At 42.6% G+C, this 16,673-nt stretch overlaps 1 protein-coding gene and 1 long non-coding RNA gene across 3 annotated transcripts in view; one reads left to right on the top strand and one right to left on the bottom strand.

Annotated features, from left to right (window-relative positions):
- Positions 1–10,103: 10,103 nt before the first annotated feature.
- COL8A1 (collagen type VIII alpha 1) overlaps positions 10,104–16,673 on the bottom strand; it is a 173,679-nt gene continuing 167,109 nt past the window's right edge. Inside the window, exon 4 of one of the 2 annotated variants that reach the window (XM_006754854.2) lies at positions 10,104–14,677. In XM_006754854.2, the coding sequence (XP_006754917.1) occupies positions 12,768–14,677 (1,910 nt within the window). In that variant the 3' untranslated portion in view covers positions 10,104–12,767. The remainder of the gene's footprint in view (positions 14,678–16,673) is intronic. The other variant, XM_015572183.1, reaches the window with a different exon arrangement.
- LOC107185074 overlaps positions 15,663–16,673 on the top strand; it is a 17,992-nt gene continuing 16,981 nt past the window's right edge. Inside the window, exon 1 of the long non-coding RNA XR_001515994.1 lies at positions 15,663–15,675. This is a non-coding gene — a long non-coding RNA (uncharacterized LOC107185074). The remainder of the gene's footprint in view (positions 15,676–16,673) is intronic.

Consider the following 16,673-nt stretch of genomic DNA (forward strand, 5'->3'; position numbering starts at 1 on the left):
GCGGGAGTTAGAGTTTGAGGAAGATAGGGACAAGCATCACCGTGAGCAGGATGATTCAGATAATGAGGAAGATTTTGCTCGCAGTTTTGCGAAAATGACACTAGTTACCCAGCCTTTAAGGCTAGAAGCAGGCGCTCTCTACATATGGTCATCTCTTCAGCTACTGAGTGCATAATTGAGATGGCTATACTTTGCATAGGGTAGAACCATTACATGGATCTTCTGACATTTGAACTAGGAACCATTAGGGTAGGAAGGATCAAATGGAAGCCCCTAAGTCTGCCCCTCCCACCCCACTATATTGCAAAGATAGTAAGTCAGAAGCGCTATCTCACTCCAGTGGAACTGCAGAGATTAATGACACTCTAAAGGACTTAGAGGCTGAGGGGGTTCAGTTTGCCTAAATCAGATGGACCGTGGTAAATGATGGTGGGCTACTGCAAACTTAATCAGATGGTATCTTCTATCATAAAGGTTGTCGCAGGTGTTGTATATTTGGATGAACCAATCAACACAGCCTCTACCACTTCCTGTGTGGTTTTGATCTGGCAAGTGTATGCTACTTATACTCAATTTCTATCAGGGAAGAAGATCAAAAGCAGTTTGCATTTACTTGAGAAGATTGATTTCATGTTCATTCAAAGCTGTGAATGCTTTTCTATGAACCCTCCCAGGGATGGTTACTCCTGCTCTTTGTCATAATATAGTTCAAAATAACTTGACCTGACTCTTCTTCAAAATATTGTATTGATTTGTTGTATTGATGACACCATATTAACTGGGTCTTGGGAGAAGGAAATAAGTGCCTTAACATGCCAGAGGGTGATAAATTACAACTGTCCGGGGGCCTGCAACATTGATCACATTTTTAGGAATCTAGATATCTGAGGCATGCCTGGTTATCCCCTTTAAGGTAAAGGAAAGTTATTTTATCTTTCATTTCCTATCACTAGAAAAAGAAACAGTACTTGTTACATCTCTTTGGATTGTACAGATAGCCACACTTGGAAATACTTCCTAACCCATTTATAAGTGAATCAAAGACTGCCAGTTTTGAGTAGGATCAAGAGGCAATAGGGCTTGGCAGCATGTTCAGGCTATGATACAAGCTGCTCATCCACTCAGTTCATGATGATGTGATAGACGTCAAGGTGTTAGGTGATAGATAATGATGCAGTGTAGAACCTAGCAGGACCTTAAAGGAGGGTCACAGCCCAAACTCCTCGGGTTCCAGAGTAAGGCCATGACTTCTGCAGCCAAACAATTCAGAAAGCACCTACTGTCATAATACTGCACTCCAGTAGAAACTGAGCATCTGACTGTGGAACATCAAATGGTTATGTGAGCAGAACTGCCCTTCAGAACCTGGGTTTTATAAGGTCAGGTATGCACAGCAAAAACCCACTGAACAATAGAAATGGTATACATGAGATCACATTTAAGTGGGTTTAGAAGTTGTAGATACATGAACAGCTGGTCCAGATCTCCAAGTCTGTGGTATTCCTCAGCTCACACCTACGGTCAAATGAGGTGTTGCCTATAACCAGCTGATGATGGAGGAAAATGTTCAAGACTGGTTCAGGTTTGGCATGTTGGTGGAACTGAAAATGGACTACTACTGCACTGCAGTCCTCCTCATGGAGTGGCCCTAAAGAACAGTGGTGAGGAGAATCCTAGTGGCCAGAGCTTCAAGATGTACATTTAGTTATCACCTTTGAATGGAGAGAGAAATAGACTGAGTGAAGAATAAGCATAGTCTTGAGCAGAAGTGAATGGTATGTTTGAGCGGGTCAAGGGCCTGTAAGACAACATTTGAAGTTCAATAGCAAAGACATCTGGGAAGAAGCATGTGGAGGGACCTGCGGGGGTGGCAAAAATGTGCGCATCTTGTGTCCCATGTCTAGGTCCACCATGTCTAGCATCTATCACAGACAAGACACTGAACAGCCAGGTGGACATGCGGCAGGTTGTATTTTCTAAGGATGCTACCAATATATCCCATCCTGCATACTTTCTTTACAACGTAACCTTGTTATTCCTCCTATTGAATAGTGAGGTCTGCATTATTTCCCTTTAATCTGGGCAAACCTTTATCACCTCAACTAAGAGAATATGGTAGAAAGGATGTTCTGTGAATTCTGAGGCTAGATTTTTAAAATTCAATGCCTTTCCTCCTTGTTACCTTGGGATGCTCACATGGAACCCAGGAATCATGCTGTGAGAAAACTCAAAGTAGCCAACATGGAGAAATGACATAAAAAGGACATATGTAGTTATTCCAGCCCACAGCCCAGCAGAGGTCTCTGCTGACAACCAACATCAACAGCTAGGCCTGTAAATGAAGATGCCTCTGGATTACTCTAGGCCCCAGTTGTTGATTCACCTGCAGCTGTGGTCCCAGATATCATGGAGTAGAGAGAAATCATCCCACTATGTTCTCCCCCAATCCCTGACCCACTGAATTTATGTTAAGAAAAAAAAAAAAAATCAGCTTGAGGAGCTGCTGTTTCTTCTCTGACCATGAGAGGGAGCACTCATTCCTGCCAGTTACTGAAACCATGCTTTCCCTCTCCTAACCAAGCCTGCCTAGAGTGGTAATGAATTTTTCCTCTCACTGCACAGGGCCTGGTGAGGTCAGGTGGCTGAAGTAAAACTTACTTTTGTTTATCTTATACGTATCCGAGTATGTATGGGCTCTGTAAGACCCCTTTATTTAGAGAAAGAAAAACCTGATCTTTAACTTCCCCTTTGGCCCTGGAATATTGGCATGCAGATTGCATGCTTATGCTTGAAGAGAAGAAACTCATTCTAGTTTGCACTTTGGAGTTATGGGGTGAAGGTGGAGTGTCTGGCAGGCAGACGTGAAGGTCCCTAGAAGGTAACGTCTATTGAAGTGGAGGAGGGGCAATGAGTGGCAGTCCCCATAGGGGTCTGCAGAGCTTCCCTGGGGAGGGTGGGACTTGTGGTTTCTGACCCACCACAGTGGTGTTGCTTAGACTCCTTATCCATTTGGTAAACATTGTGATGCAGTTGGAGGTAAGGGAGGCTGCGGAGGTCATTTCCCGTAACCTCCTTTATTATGGGTTATTCCTATTAGCAGGTGGTTTTTTCCTTTTAGTATTTTTTAAATTGTGGTAAAACATAAAATTTATCATCATGACCATTTTAAAACTTTACAGTTCAGTGGCATTAAATGCGTTCACCATCACCACCACCCATGTCCAGAATTATTTTTATCTTGCAAAACTGAAACTCTATACCCATTAAATAATTCCCCATTCCTATCACCTCTCAGCTGCTGACAACCAGTCTTCTACTTGTGAAATCATATAATATTTGTTCTTTTGTGATCGGCTTATTTCTCTTAGTGTAATGCCTTCCACATTCATCCATGTTGTAGCATGTGTCAGGATTTTCTTTTTTAAGGCCGAGTAATGTTCCATTGTATGTATACACCACATTTTCTTTATATGTTCATCTATTGGTGGATATCTGGGTTGCTTCTACTTTTAAATATAGTGAATAATATTGCTATGATCACTGATGTACAAGTACTGTATCTTTTTGTGTTCCTACTTTCAAATCTTTGGGGTATATACCCAGAGGTGGAAATGCCAGATAATTTGGTAATTCTATTTAAATTTTTTGAGGAACCACTATACTGTTTTCATAGCAGTTGCCCAATTTTACATTCCCACCAGCAGTGCACAAAGGTTCCAATTTGTCCATATCCTAGCTAACACTTATTTTCTGTTTTTTCTTAAATAGTAGCCATCATATTGGTGAGGTTGTCCCTTTAGTTTTTTTTTATATAATTTTATTTATTTTTTGTTTTTTTATTTTTTAATTGCTTAAAGTATTACAAAGGGTATTTATGTGTTTTTAAAGCCTTATGTATCTGTCCTCATATCTCCTAGTGGATAATGATGTCATCATCATATCCATCAATATGTCTTCTGGTAGCTGGCTGTTCCTATTGTCTCTGGTAAGGACCATAAATAAGAAATTGGTCATCGCTTTCTCTTTCTCTATTGAGGCAAGCTAATAATCTGATCCCTCACTGACCGGTTTTTGCTTCTAAGAAAGCTGAGAACTTTTACCTCCTGCCTTGAAGCAATATGAACTAATAGCTCAGTGTGTGGACCTTGAGCCAGATACCTGGGTTAACATCCTGGAATTGTAATTTAGTAAATCTTGGGCAAGTTGCTATGCTTCAGTTTCTTCAGCTGTAAAATGGAGCTAATAATAGAGTTATGAGCAGTTACTAAGGCAATACATAAAAACACCCAAAGCAGTTTCTGGTACATGGTTGGCATTCAGCAAATGGTAGCAGCTCTTATCCCTCCATACTACTCCCTACTACATCATCCACCCTTTCAACTACTGTAGAAGGTAGTTACTATCATCACTTACTATTTTATAGGTGCAAAAGCTGAAGTTTAGAGAGTTTAAGTAATTGAATCCAGATGACACAGCTGGTAGATAAAGGAGTTGAGATTTGTTCTCTGCATCTGACCCCGGAGCCCTCTCTTAACATGTTTTGTGTTGGTGACTCTGGTTTGGCAGAACAAATAACAGGGACAGCATTGTCTTTGGTGAGGAAAGGCAACTATTATTAGTAGTAGGAAATTGGAGACTGGTCAACGTTCCATTAGCTTTCCCCATTGTCTCTCATCCCAAGAAAAAGAGCAGATGCGAACACAGCTGCCAGCCACTCATCAGATGAAAACTGACTTGGATGTGCTCATTACAAAATTAATATTTAGGCCTTGGTTGATTTAACAAGGCACGTGCAATGTATATCTCCATAGGATTCACAAGCTTTAATTTAGAGGTGCTTTTGATTTCTAATAAAAATCTATTTTTTTATTTGCAGAAAGATAGCAAAGAAAAAAATCTGTAGGAGGATTCTGGATGCCTCAAAGGAAAATTTGATTAGATGATCCTGTGTTTTAGTAATACACAGGAGAAACTTTTGAGTTACTTGTTAAAAAGGGACGATGTGCCCCACTTTTGACTTAAATTTCATTACACTATCCAGGAATTAACAAAAACATTTCTAATCATAAAAATTATTAACTGCTATTTGACATCATAGAGAATAACTTGTTTGAGGATAAAATTTATCCTGACACAAATATTGGTTTTGAAAATGAAAGAAAGCATCAGAAATCCTGTGTAACTCTTTGTTGAAAGAAAGATAACCCCAAGGCTTACTCCACAGATACTTTTCATGATATATAATAAGCATAAACATTTGCATTTATAGAGTCACGAGGACCATTGAGGAGAAAACCTGTTCTGAAACATAGTAAAACACAATTGATGTACTCTCCATGCTGGCCCTGCATATTTGGAATTAGTTGTAATTCCATATAGATTGGGGTGACATTTACCCTCGCTGTATCTATGATGAAAGGATTTGTTAAATAAATTCATGCAGTAAGGAGGAGATTTTAAAGAAATCTAATTATTATTGCCTGCAAATAGAGTTACTAATTTCCAGTCGGTCTTTTTTCTCCCTCTTATTACAGAGATCTCCGGTTCTCTCTTGAGGCCGTGCCCCACCTGTCACCTTCCTATCAAATGCTCACTTGGAGCATAGGCATCTCCCACCATCAGGTCAAAGCCCACTGGACTCTAAATGAACTGAGTGTCTCCTCCTTCCCCTGCCTGGGGCAGGCTCTGTGGTGGACGACACCTCTCTGGCAGTGGCACCATCCCTGTCTTCCAAGTGTATCAATGTGAAGAAAGCTTCTTTCTCCCTCTTAAGGCCATCCTGGGATTGTCTCCAAATTCAGTTCAGCCTTGCAACTGTCTTTTCAGTCTTCCACTCTTCATTCTGTTTTCTAGTCCTTGAAATATACCCTGACACCTGGCCTGGCATCTGGTTCTTACTCTTGAGGCTTGGTTAGGACCCTTCACCATCAACTCCTCATCTTGGAGTGTCGCTGTTCAGATTTCTCCTGTTTTGCTACTTGTATCTAACCTTCTCCAAAAAATAATCTAAAATACTTATTTCTTTTTTACCATTTTTCTACTTAAGCACCTACAATGTCTTCTTATTATATACTAGAGGCCTGGTGCATGAAATTCGTGCACGGGGGCTGGGGCCCCTCAGCCCAGCCTGCCCCCTCTCCAATCCGGGACCCCTCTCACAATCCGGGACTGCTGGCTCCTAACTGCTCACCTGCCCTGCCTGCCTGATCACCCCTAACTGCCTCCCCCCCCCACACCAGCCTGGTCACTCCCATCTGCCCCTCTCTGCTGGCCTGGTCTCCCCCAACTGTCCCCATCTGCCGGCCTGGTCACCCCTAACTGCCTCCCCTGCCAGCCTGGTTGCCCCTTACTGCCCTCCCTTATAGCCTAGTCATCCCCAACTACCCCCCCTGCCAGCCTGGTCACCCCCAACTGCCCCCCCTGCCAGCCTGGCCGCCCCATGCAGCCTGCTGTTTGGTCATTACTGTTACTGTGATGGTGTCCCAGACAATTTGCACATTCCTCTATTATTAATATAGGTCTGTACCGGGGCCGGCGCCACGCCACTCCTGCTCATCCCAGCTGCGCAGTGCCTTCAGCTGCTGCCGCTAGGTAGAACGCTGCCGTGGAGGCAGGAGAGGCTGGCACTGCTGCAGTTGGGCTCGCCAGCTGTGAGCCCAGCATCTGGCGCCCTTCAGTCAGCTGAGTGATCCTCCCACTGTGGGGGCACACTGACCACCGGGGGCAGCTCTTGCATTGAACATCGGACCCCTGGTGGTCAGTGCGCATCATAGTGACCTGTCAAAAGGTCATTAAGTTGCTTGGTCCCTTAGGCATTTATATATATAGATTACATAAAATATAAATGTCTCTTTCATACATGTAAAGACCTGCATTGCTTGACCCTCCTTTGGTTATTAAATCGGTAAATCAAGCTTCCTTTAGTAGTTCTTGAATAGGTCAGAAGATAGATCAAGTTGGGCCATTTTCCTTATCTCAGCCTCCCTGACCCACCACCACCCCAGGACACACACACAGACACACACACACCCTCTGTCTTTAAAGTATACATAGTTGTTCCTCTTGGAATGCCCTATGTACCAGCCATCTAAATTCTATCAAGTTAAAAATGATTTCTTTAAAAATCATCTTCTACAGAAATCTAAGAGACACTATCTCAGTCATATGGTCCAAGTCAACATAAAGATTGATAATATACATAATGGTTATATACATTATAATGTATACATTATGTATACATATGTATACATATGTATACATAATGTATACATAATATACATATACAACCTCGATATGAAGTGATAAAAAAATGGCAACCACTGTGATCTTTTTCCCCCACACAAAAAGTATAACCCCAGTCTAATCATGAGATAACCATCATACAAATTTCAATTAATAGAACTTTTTGAAATACATTACCAGTGATCTGCAAAACTGTCAAGTTCTGTGAAACAATGAAAGTCTGAGAAATTTTTATAGCCACGAGGAGCCTAAAGAGAAATGATGACTAAATGTTATGCATTCTGAATGGCAGATGTTAATAATAGGGGAAACTGTTGCAGGTTTGTGGAAACTACCTGTAATATTTTTGAAATTTTCTTATAAATAGAAAACTATTCAAAAATGGTTTATTAAAAATAAAATTGTTAGTGACTTGCAAATAAAATTGTTTTAAAAATTAAAATAATCTCCAAATAACTGAGGCTAGGTTTTATCCCACAGTGAACTTCTAAATAATCTTGGGATACATCATTTTCTGTATAATCCAAGAATCCCACAGCTGGATTCAGTCACACCTCACATTGAGTTTGGCACTGCCTCCCACAGCAGCCTTCAGAGATCCATTCTTCCCTCAAACCCGGTATTGGACCGGTGCTCTGTGATGGGCTGTGGATGCCAAGGTGAAACAAGAAGGTGCCTGTTCTCAAGAAGCTTTCACTCTAATAGGGGAGCAAGGCAGTTTATTTCTGAGCAGGAAAGAGGATAGGACAGAAGACTGTACAAGTCAGGGTAGTGTCACAGGGGAGAGCGTGGCTAAATCTGAGCAGAAGGGGCGAGGAGTGCCCTGTGTCCTGAGAGGTGAGCAGGAATTATGCTGCAAACAAGCCAGAGGAAGCATTCCCAGGAAGGGAGCCATACAGAATGGTCTTTCTCTTTCTGAATTTCTGTAAGCACATATGCATCAGTTGGCATCAAACCACCCTGCATGTGTTTGTACACCACCTGGAAATTAATTTGTTTAACAAACATCTTGATATCCTCCAAATGGAAGATATCACTTTTAAAGGAGAAAGACCCTGTTTTCTGTTGCATTTGTGTCCCTCATATGGCCTTAGTAATGTCAAGCACAAAGTAGGGGCTACTTTGTGTTTACATAATGCGTTACGGTAGACCCATTGTAATGATGGGTCTTGTCCAGCACTCTAAATTCCAACCTTTTATTTCTTCCTGTCTCTGTCTCCTATATCTATCCTTCCATTTACTTCTGTGACCAACACTTGTGTACACACAAGATGACTGGTCCATATTATAAAAGAGTCATTGACTCTAGAGTGAAATTGAACTCATTGGGCTTTATGGAAATGGAAGCTGTGGTCTTGAGCTTCCAAACTGATAGTTTAAACAAGTGAGTTAACCAGCCACAGATTGGAGCTACATATTTGCCTGCTGAATGATTTGAAGAATCCCTTTATACTATTCTGGACATGGTAAGTTATGAGCATTCTGAGCTTGACAAGCTATCACCAAATAATTCTTTCTTTATCAGTGATACTTAAGATGCATAGGATCTTGAAACAGGTCTGCGTCTGCTCCGTAGTTCCAGTCACCACCATCTCCCCTCAAAATATTTGGCTGTGGTGCGGCAATGTGAAAAAGAATAGGTTGTTTGAAGATTGTGAGAGAAGAGATGTCTGTGACAGTATTTTCTTTTATGGCAGACTAAAGGCCTGATGCACAAAATTCATGCAAGGGGCTTGGCCCTTGCAGCCCCGACTTCGTCTGGAAGGTCATCCGGAAGGCCATCCGGAAGGTCATTTGGCTATCCGGTCTAATTAGCATATCATGCTTTTATTATTATAGTTGTGACAGATGCAGCAGCTAATTTTCCCAATATCTGTTCTCCCTCCTTCTATATTAATAGAACCCCTGATTTCTAGCTGGGCACGTGGTTACTCTCAATTCATATTCAATTTCCCACACTCCTTCACAACTTGTGACAATGTGACTAAATTCAAGCAATGGGATATAGGAGGGAGCGATCTAAGCAATTGCTGGGTTGAGTCCATTAAGGAAACATGCTCTCACTTCCTAATTTTTTCACCTTCCCACTGGCTGGAATGTGGCTGTGATGGTTAGTTAGCCTGGCCCTTGGAAATGAGGGCAACACCTTTGGAGTGGAAGAACAACAAGATACAGTAGTCCCCCCTTTTCTGCAGGGATATGATCCAAGACCCCCCAGTGGATGCCTGACACTGTAGATAGTACCGAACCCTATAGATACCGTGTTTTTTTCTACTCACACAAACATATGATAAAGTTTAATTTTACAGGCACAGTAAGAGATTAACAACAACTACTACTCATAAAATAGAACAATTACAGTAATATACTGTAATAAAAGTTTTGTGAATGTAGGCTCTTTCTCTCTGATAATTAGTCTGATAACCAAGACAGCTACTAAGTGGTATGGTACATAGTGTGGATACTCTGGACAAAGGGATGATTCACGTCCTAGGTGGGACAGAACAGAATGGCGTGAGATTTCATCACGCTACTCAGAATGGCATGCAATTTAAAACTCATGAATTGCTTATTTCTGGAATTTTCCACTTAATATTTTCAGACCACAGTTCCCTGAAAACACGGAAAGTAAAATTATGGATAAGGGGGGAATACTGTAGAACACTGGGGCTCTGACTGGCGCTACCTTGGATCCTAGGTTGCTTATGCTCAGAGCTGTTATGTCAATGAGAAATAATTGTCCTATTTAAGCAATGATTGTTTTAAGTCTCTGTTTCATCAGCTAATTAATACATTGGAGGATAAAAACATTATGAAGCTCAAACAGTGTCAGCTGAGTGATATGAACAAAATGAGAAACATACTTTTAAAGATATTTAATAAGACTTTTTAAAAAATCAGTACAAATATTTAAATACAAAAATGATTTGCTGTTGACAAGTCTCAAATCTATCATGGAAACTCGAAAAAGTTACCAGTCTGTTCACTGCTCATGGTATTCTGTAAAATTTTTGAGAACAGTCACCCACTGCAAACAGTTCTTTCCCCTTGATGTCATACTGCTTAAAACTCTGTATTTAAATAACAATAACGCCAGTTGGGTCCTTTATTACATGGAAAAGTTCTAGTTAATTTTGAATGAAATAGGGATTGTAGTGCTATCCCTAAACTTTAGAATGCTCGGTTGTTTCTTTTGGTTTTACACTAATGTGTTAACATGGTGTGCAACACACAAAAGAGAAACACAGACACATAGATAATTATTTAAAACTCTTCTTTAAATTAAATGGAGTAATTCGTTTGCTCTGAGATTAGCACCATTGTAGAATATACAGTATCTGGCATAGCTTTTGCTCCTGAACCATCTAAAAGTTAGAAGCACATGCCTGATAACACACACACACACACACACACACACACACACACAGGCAATTGAGTAACAACCAATAAATAAGTTGGAAGGTATTTTGAAAAGTGAAATTTGGTTTTAACTAAATAGGTACTTTCTTTCTTTCTTGGTGGAACTAAAAAGCCCATACATGTACAGATAAGTACAGTTTTACAAACCAGCTGATCTGACTTGCTTCCAAGCCATTCCAATGCAGCTGTTCAGCAGAAGGAGCCCCATGGATCCACATTCCCCCCACAGTCTTCAGTCCCAAACCAGCATCCTCAGGACCAACCCAAAGGATATTTGGCCACATAAATGCTGTCTGCTTTGAACATACAGGTTGGGTGGGATATCTTTTTGATGGGAAAATTTTGTCATACAAGTAGCAGTGATAAGAAACCCTGTGGTAATGAACTCATTTCTTTTTTTAAAGAGATTGAGAAGAAATGGTGCTCATATACCATATAAGGGAAGAGACAGATATTAGGTTGAGGAGCATTTTCTTGATGGTTAAAATAATTCAGATTTGACATAGACATATTTCCATGTGTGCTTATACCGTATTTATTTGTGTCATTTCCCATCTGTAATGATCCCCGTAACTCCTCATTCTTAATTTTGAGGAAAAGATACAAGATAGCACCACTATAACTTCACATTATTTCCCCCAGTGGCTTAGTGACAGCAGTAGACTCATTGATGAGTGGAAATGCTTTGTCTGTGTTTTGAGACCAGATTTGAATGCTGGAAGGAGTTAGCATGTACCTAAGTGAAAACCTGGAACAATATTTATTTCTCCCTTTAAACCTTTATTAACTCTTGCCTTGTGCTGAGTATGGGATGACATGAAAAGCATGGGCTATCATTGCCCTTTGGCATTAAAGCTTTTCCACAAATTGCTTCTAAAGAAACAGTTCTTTTCCTATAATTTTAGTACCTACATCAGGAAATAGTACATTTACTTTTAGAACTTCAGCAATTATTTTTTCAGCAATGTAATTCGGAAAATCTACATTCCTCCTCCCCCCCAAAAAAATAAAGAAAAGATGGCTTGGATTTTGGAAATTGACTTTGGAATCTCAGATGGCACACCAATTTGCATGTGTACTACACAGGGAAATTTCTTTGAAATATAATAGCTCCTAAGAAATATTGATATCCCCTTCATTTGTGTGTGTAGGAAAAGAGGGGATTTGTTAAATATGTAAACACAATTAATAACTATTGATAATAAGCGTTCCACAAAACTGGGAAGTTATGGGCGGAGAAGGTTTTTTCTTTCTTTCTTATGACTTCCAGGTGTTTGTATTCGTTGAGCCATAGTGGAAATTACACACAGGAAAGAACAAAAGAAAAAAGCAGGAAAAAAAAAAACCATACCAAAAGGAACCCTTGAGGAATAAATGAGTTAACTACTGCTCATGTCTCCCAGGTGGTCCTTAGCTGCTTGTGGGGCACTGTCTAAAGCCCCACCCAGTGCTAGGCACAGAGGCCACTGAGTAAACACAACGGCTGATTGGTTCTTCTAGGGACACGACACACAATTCTGAGTAAGACTCCTGTGGCTAAAGGACATAGCCTCTGACAGGAGACGAAGAGCCCTTGCAACTAAAGCCCTACCATGGCCCCGCCCCCTCCCACCAGGGCAGGTAAGGATGCAGAACTCCGCCCCCATGTTCCATGGCAAAATCTCTGCACAAATACAGAGGAAATCATGCAAGTAAATACGGTATGTAATTGTTATCATTGACCTTTCTTTAAGCCATACTTATAAATATTTGAAAGTAAACAACATGAGTGACTTTCATTAGCTATGGTCTTTCATACTGAAATATTTTGACTGATCTGAATAAGCAGGTTATCATGGAAGCACATAACATAACAGCTAATATGATTCCAGTGGGTACAACACAAGTGTCAGTACTTGGTACATAAATCTATCCCATCATTTTCCATTACAAGATGCTGTGCAGAGCATTAAACATGCATCTTAGCTTTTATTTGTACATGATGGTTCAACATTTCACTTAAATATAACTTTCCAACTATATAAATGTTTTGAAGCAATTACGGTTTTCATTTGGATTTCCATGTTCTTTTCTTCTATTAAATCTCTCTCTACTTCTTTTCTTTTTTACATGGGATACAATAAATATCCTGAAAAGGAGGAGTGGACGTACTGCCCGGCGTACAGCCCCGCGGCCTGTTCTGAGGGCATCTGGAGGAACACCCGGTCTCCGGGCCTGAGCAGCAGCACCGCGCTCCCCGACGCCTGGTCCAGGAAGCCCTTCTTGTACTCGTCGTACGTGTACATCATGGGCTCGTTGTTCTTGAACAAAGCAACCCACACGTTGCCCCCCTTGCAGTGAACGTGGTACGCAAAGTAGTAGACGCCCGGGACTTCGCAGGTGAAGATGCCTGTCTGCGGGTTGTAGTTCTGTCTGCCGTTATAGAGCAGTTTGTCAAACTTCACTGGGGCCCCCACGGGTGGGAAAGGTGCAGTCAGCTCAGCGGTAAATGCAGGCATCTCGTAGGCTGGCCCTCCGTTCTTGCCTTTCTTAGCCCCATAGGCATGGGGGGGTTTCACTCCATCGATTCCCAGCCCCATATCTGGCAGATACTCTCCCTGGGGTGGTGGTGTAGGGGGCATCGCAGCTGGGGGGCCTGGGGGCCCTGGAGGGCCTGGGGGCCCGGGAAGGCCAGGCTGGCCTTGAGGACCCAGGGCACCGGGCTTTCCTGGGGGGCCATGAAGTCCTGCTACTCCAGGCTTCCCTACTCCAGGGAACCCGGGGGGCCCTGGGAGGCCCGGTTCCCCTTTGGGGCCTGGAATTCCAGGTGGTCCAATGGGGCCACTAGGGCCTGCAATACCCGGGATGCCTGGGGGGCCCTGTAAACCCTGATCCCCTGGGATTCCTGGTTCTCCCTTTGGTCCAAGCAGACCTGGAGCACCAGGGAGCCCTGGCAAACCTTTATGCCCAGCTTCCCCCTTGGGCCCTATGGGACCTGGCAAACCCCTTATGCCAGGGGGCCCCACTTCACCAAGGAAACCTGGCTTCCCTGGGAAGCCTTGAAGCCCTGGCTCCCCCTTGGGACCTGGTGGCCCCTGTGGCCCTACAACCCCACCTTCTCCTTTGGGTCCGGGAAAACCAATAGCACCTGGAGGGCCCATAGGACCTGGGATTCCAGGCAGGCCTGGCTCTCCTGGGGGACCCCCCATTCCAGGGGCACCTATTGGTCCTTTCTCCCCTCTTGGTCCAAGAGCCCCGGGGATACCCCCTATGCCCTTTTCGCCTTTGGGTCCTGGGAAGCCTGGTTTCCCGATCCCTGGAAGGCCTGGGGGTCCTGGCAGCCCTGGCAGTCCTTGCTCCCCTTTGCCACCTGGAAATCCTGGCTGGCCAGGGATCCCATCCTGGCCTGGTTTTCCAACTCCAGGCATCCCAGGAGGTCCTTGAACCCCTGGTATCCCAATAGGGCCTTGTGGCCCAGGTTCACCTGGAGGACCTGGCTTTCCCAGGGGGCCTTGGGGCCCAGGGAAGCCTGTCACTCCTGGTTTGCCCACTCCTGGAAGCCCGACAGGACCAGGAGGGCCATTCATCCCCGGAGGACCCTTTAGGCCTGGCAGACCTGGCATCCCAAAGCCCTTCTCTCCTTTAGGACCCTGAAGGCCTGGAGGTCCTGGTGGTCCTTTGAGTCCTCTCTCACCCTTTGGACCTGGTTGCCCTGGCAACCCAGGTCCACCTGGCTTGCCAATGCCAGGAAGTCCATGAGGCCCTGGAGGTCCTTGTGGTCCTGGGATCCCCTTGGGCCCCATCTCCCCTTTGGGTCCAATTTCACCTTTTGCCCCTGGCATTCCCATGGCTCCTGGCTTTCCTGGCATTCCAGGCATACCTGGCTTTCCAATTCCTGGATAGCCCTGTGGCCCTGGTTTTCCTTTGATTCCAGGTATCCCATGACCTGGTAAACCTGGGGGCCCAGGTGGTCCTCTTGGGCCTGGCTCTCCACGAGGCCCTTGTTCCCCTCGTAAACTGGCTACTGGTGCTTCTACTGGGAAAGAGAAGAGAAGAGAAGAGAAGAGAGAGAGAGAGAGAGAGAGAGAGAGAGAGAGAGAGAGAGAGAAGAGGAAAATATTGATTATCCTTCACTTTAAGGGAGTCATCACAATGATTATTTACTTCTGGTGCACTTGCCTATTACTTATTGAAAGACAGAATAATGCACTCATTTTCCGGGTCTGTAAGTTATCCGTACTCAAAGGATCACAAGATGATAATATCTTCAACATATTTGAGATAGTATTTTTGAGAATTGATATCTTTAGCTACTTTTGTCAGCATTGGTTAAGTGAAAAAGCCAAAAAGTAATGAACATTTTTCCAAGTATAAAACTTGGAGATATTATGGTGTGTTCACTGTAGATCATCTAGAAAATTCACAAAAGGGTAAAGAAAAATCAAAGTTGATAATCACTTGACATTTACATATATATTACCATCTTGTGTTCTAGGTATTTGTGTGTGTGTGTGTGTGTGTGTGTGTGTATTTAAAACAATGCTGGAGTCATTCTTCATTTTTATTTTTTCTACTACTTGTTGTTATATTGTATTTTTCCATGTCCTTAATTTTTTTTACATAATCATTTATGGCAAAAATATTTTCTCTTGTGCAAAAATAAGGTATGATGTGCATGATGAAAGCAATTATGTGGACTCAGAAGAACTGAAGCATTTTATTTTGTTTGTGGTTTAATAACATCTTTCACACCTATTTTATAGAGCCAAAGAGATTTGCTTAATTTCTTCAATGTACTGCAGATTTCCTAAGCCTCAAACATTCATTCTTTAATATGCTATTTCTCACTTGCAAATTTGGTTTTTAAACAGGAGAAGGGAATAAAATACTTTATGCGGGAGACTAAAGCAAACTGTAGTTAGCATATTAATACAAAAAGAAACATTGGAGCCTGAATTGATTTGGCTCGGATAGAGTGTCAACCTTCGGACTCAAGGGTCCCAGGTTCAAATCCGGTCAGGGGCATGTACCTTGGTTGCGGGCACATCCCCAGTGGGGAGCGCGCAGGAGGCAGCTGATTGATGTTTCTAGCTTTCTATCCCTCTCCCTTCCTCTCTGTAAAGAATCAATAAAATACATTAAAAAAAAGAGAAACATTGGAATACCAATGGACTTTGATATTCAGCAGGGCTGAAAATCAGCATAATACTGCCGTAGGCTCAATGGCTCAAGGCAATTTCCTAACCTGATAATCCTTACACTGTTTACCAAACTTTACCTTTGATCTGCCTGTATGCATTGCTAAAGGACAAATGTATATTCAAGTGAATAAAAAGCAAACGGGACCCAGAAGTTGGTGTGTCTCTTCAAGAAAGAGGCTCCACCTGGCCCCCAATGCCTTCTAAATTCCTATTTCTTTTATAGCATTTGTACATCTGCCCCTCCTTCAGATCCTGAACCCTGCCAGGAAGGTCGTGGCAACTTTATGATTTTAGGATACCAAGCAGTGTGGATAAAGAATGGAGCTGGGGTTAAGAACAGGAAGTTCAGCTTTTCTTCCTGGTCTTGAAATGAGATCTTCATTGGGTCACTTACACCATCTGCACAGTGAGAGTAATAACACCCTCACACAAGATTACCGTATTTGCCGGCGTATAAGACGACTGGGCGTATAAGACGACCCCCTAACATTTCCACTCAAAATACAGAGTTTGTTATATACTCGCCGTATAAGACTACCCCCTCTTCCGCACACCTTCCACACACCAAATAAAAGGTAAAACAATATCAGATTTGATTTTAACATTTTAATTTATATTCAAATGCTTATGACATGCAGGAAAACTGTCACAAGGCTGTATGTAATCAAACATATACATAAAACAGTGCAAGTTTATTACCGGTAAACATACCGGTAATCCACTAAAGAAAAAACACTCTATAGACTGGTACCGTAGATGCTTCTCAGGAACACAGGCAAGCAGCCCACAACCTAGAGGGACTGTCAATGATAGAAGTAAGATAACAAATAG

Source organism: Myotis davidii, unplaced genomic scaffold, assembly GCF_000327345.1.
Source record: "Myotis davidii unplaced genomic scaffold, ASM32734v1 scaffold492, whole genome shotgun sequence".
NCBI lineage: Eukaryota > Metazoa > Chordata > Mammalia > Chiroptera > Vespertilionidae > Myotis > Myotis davidii.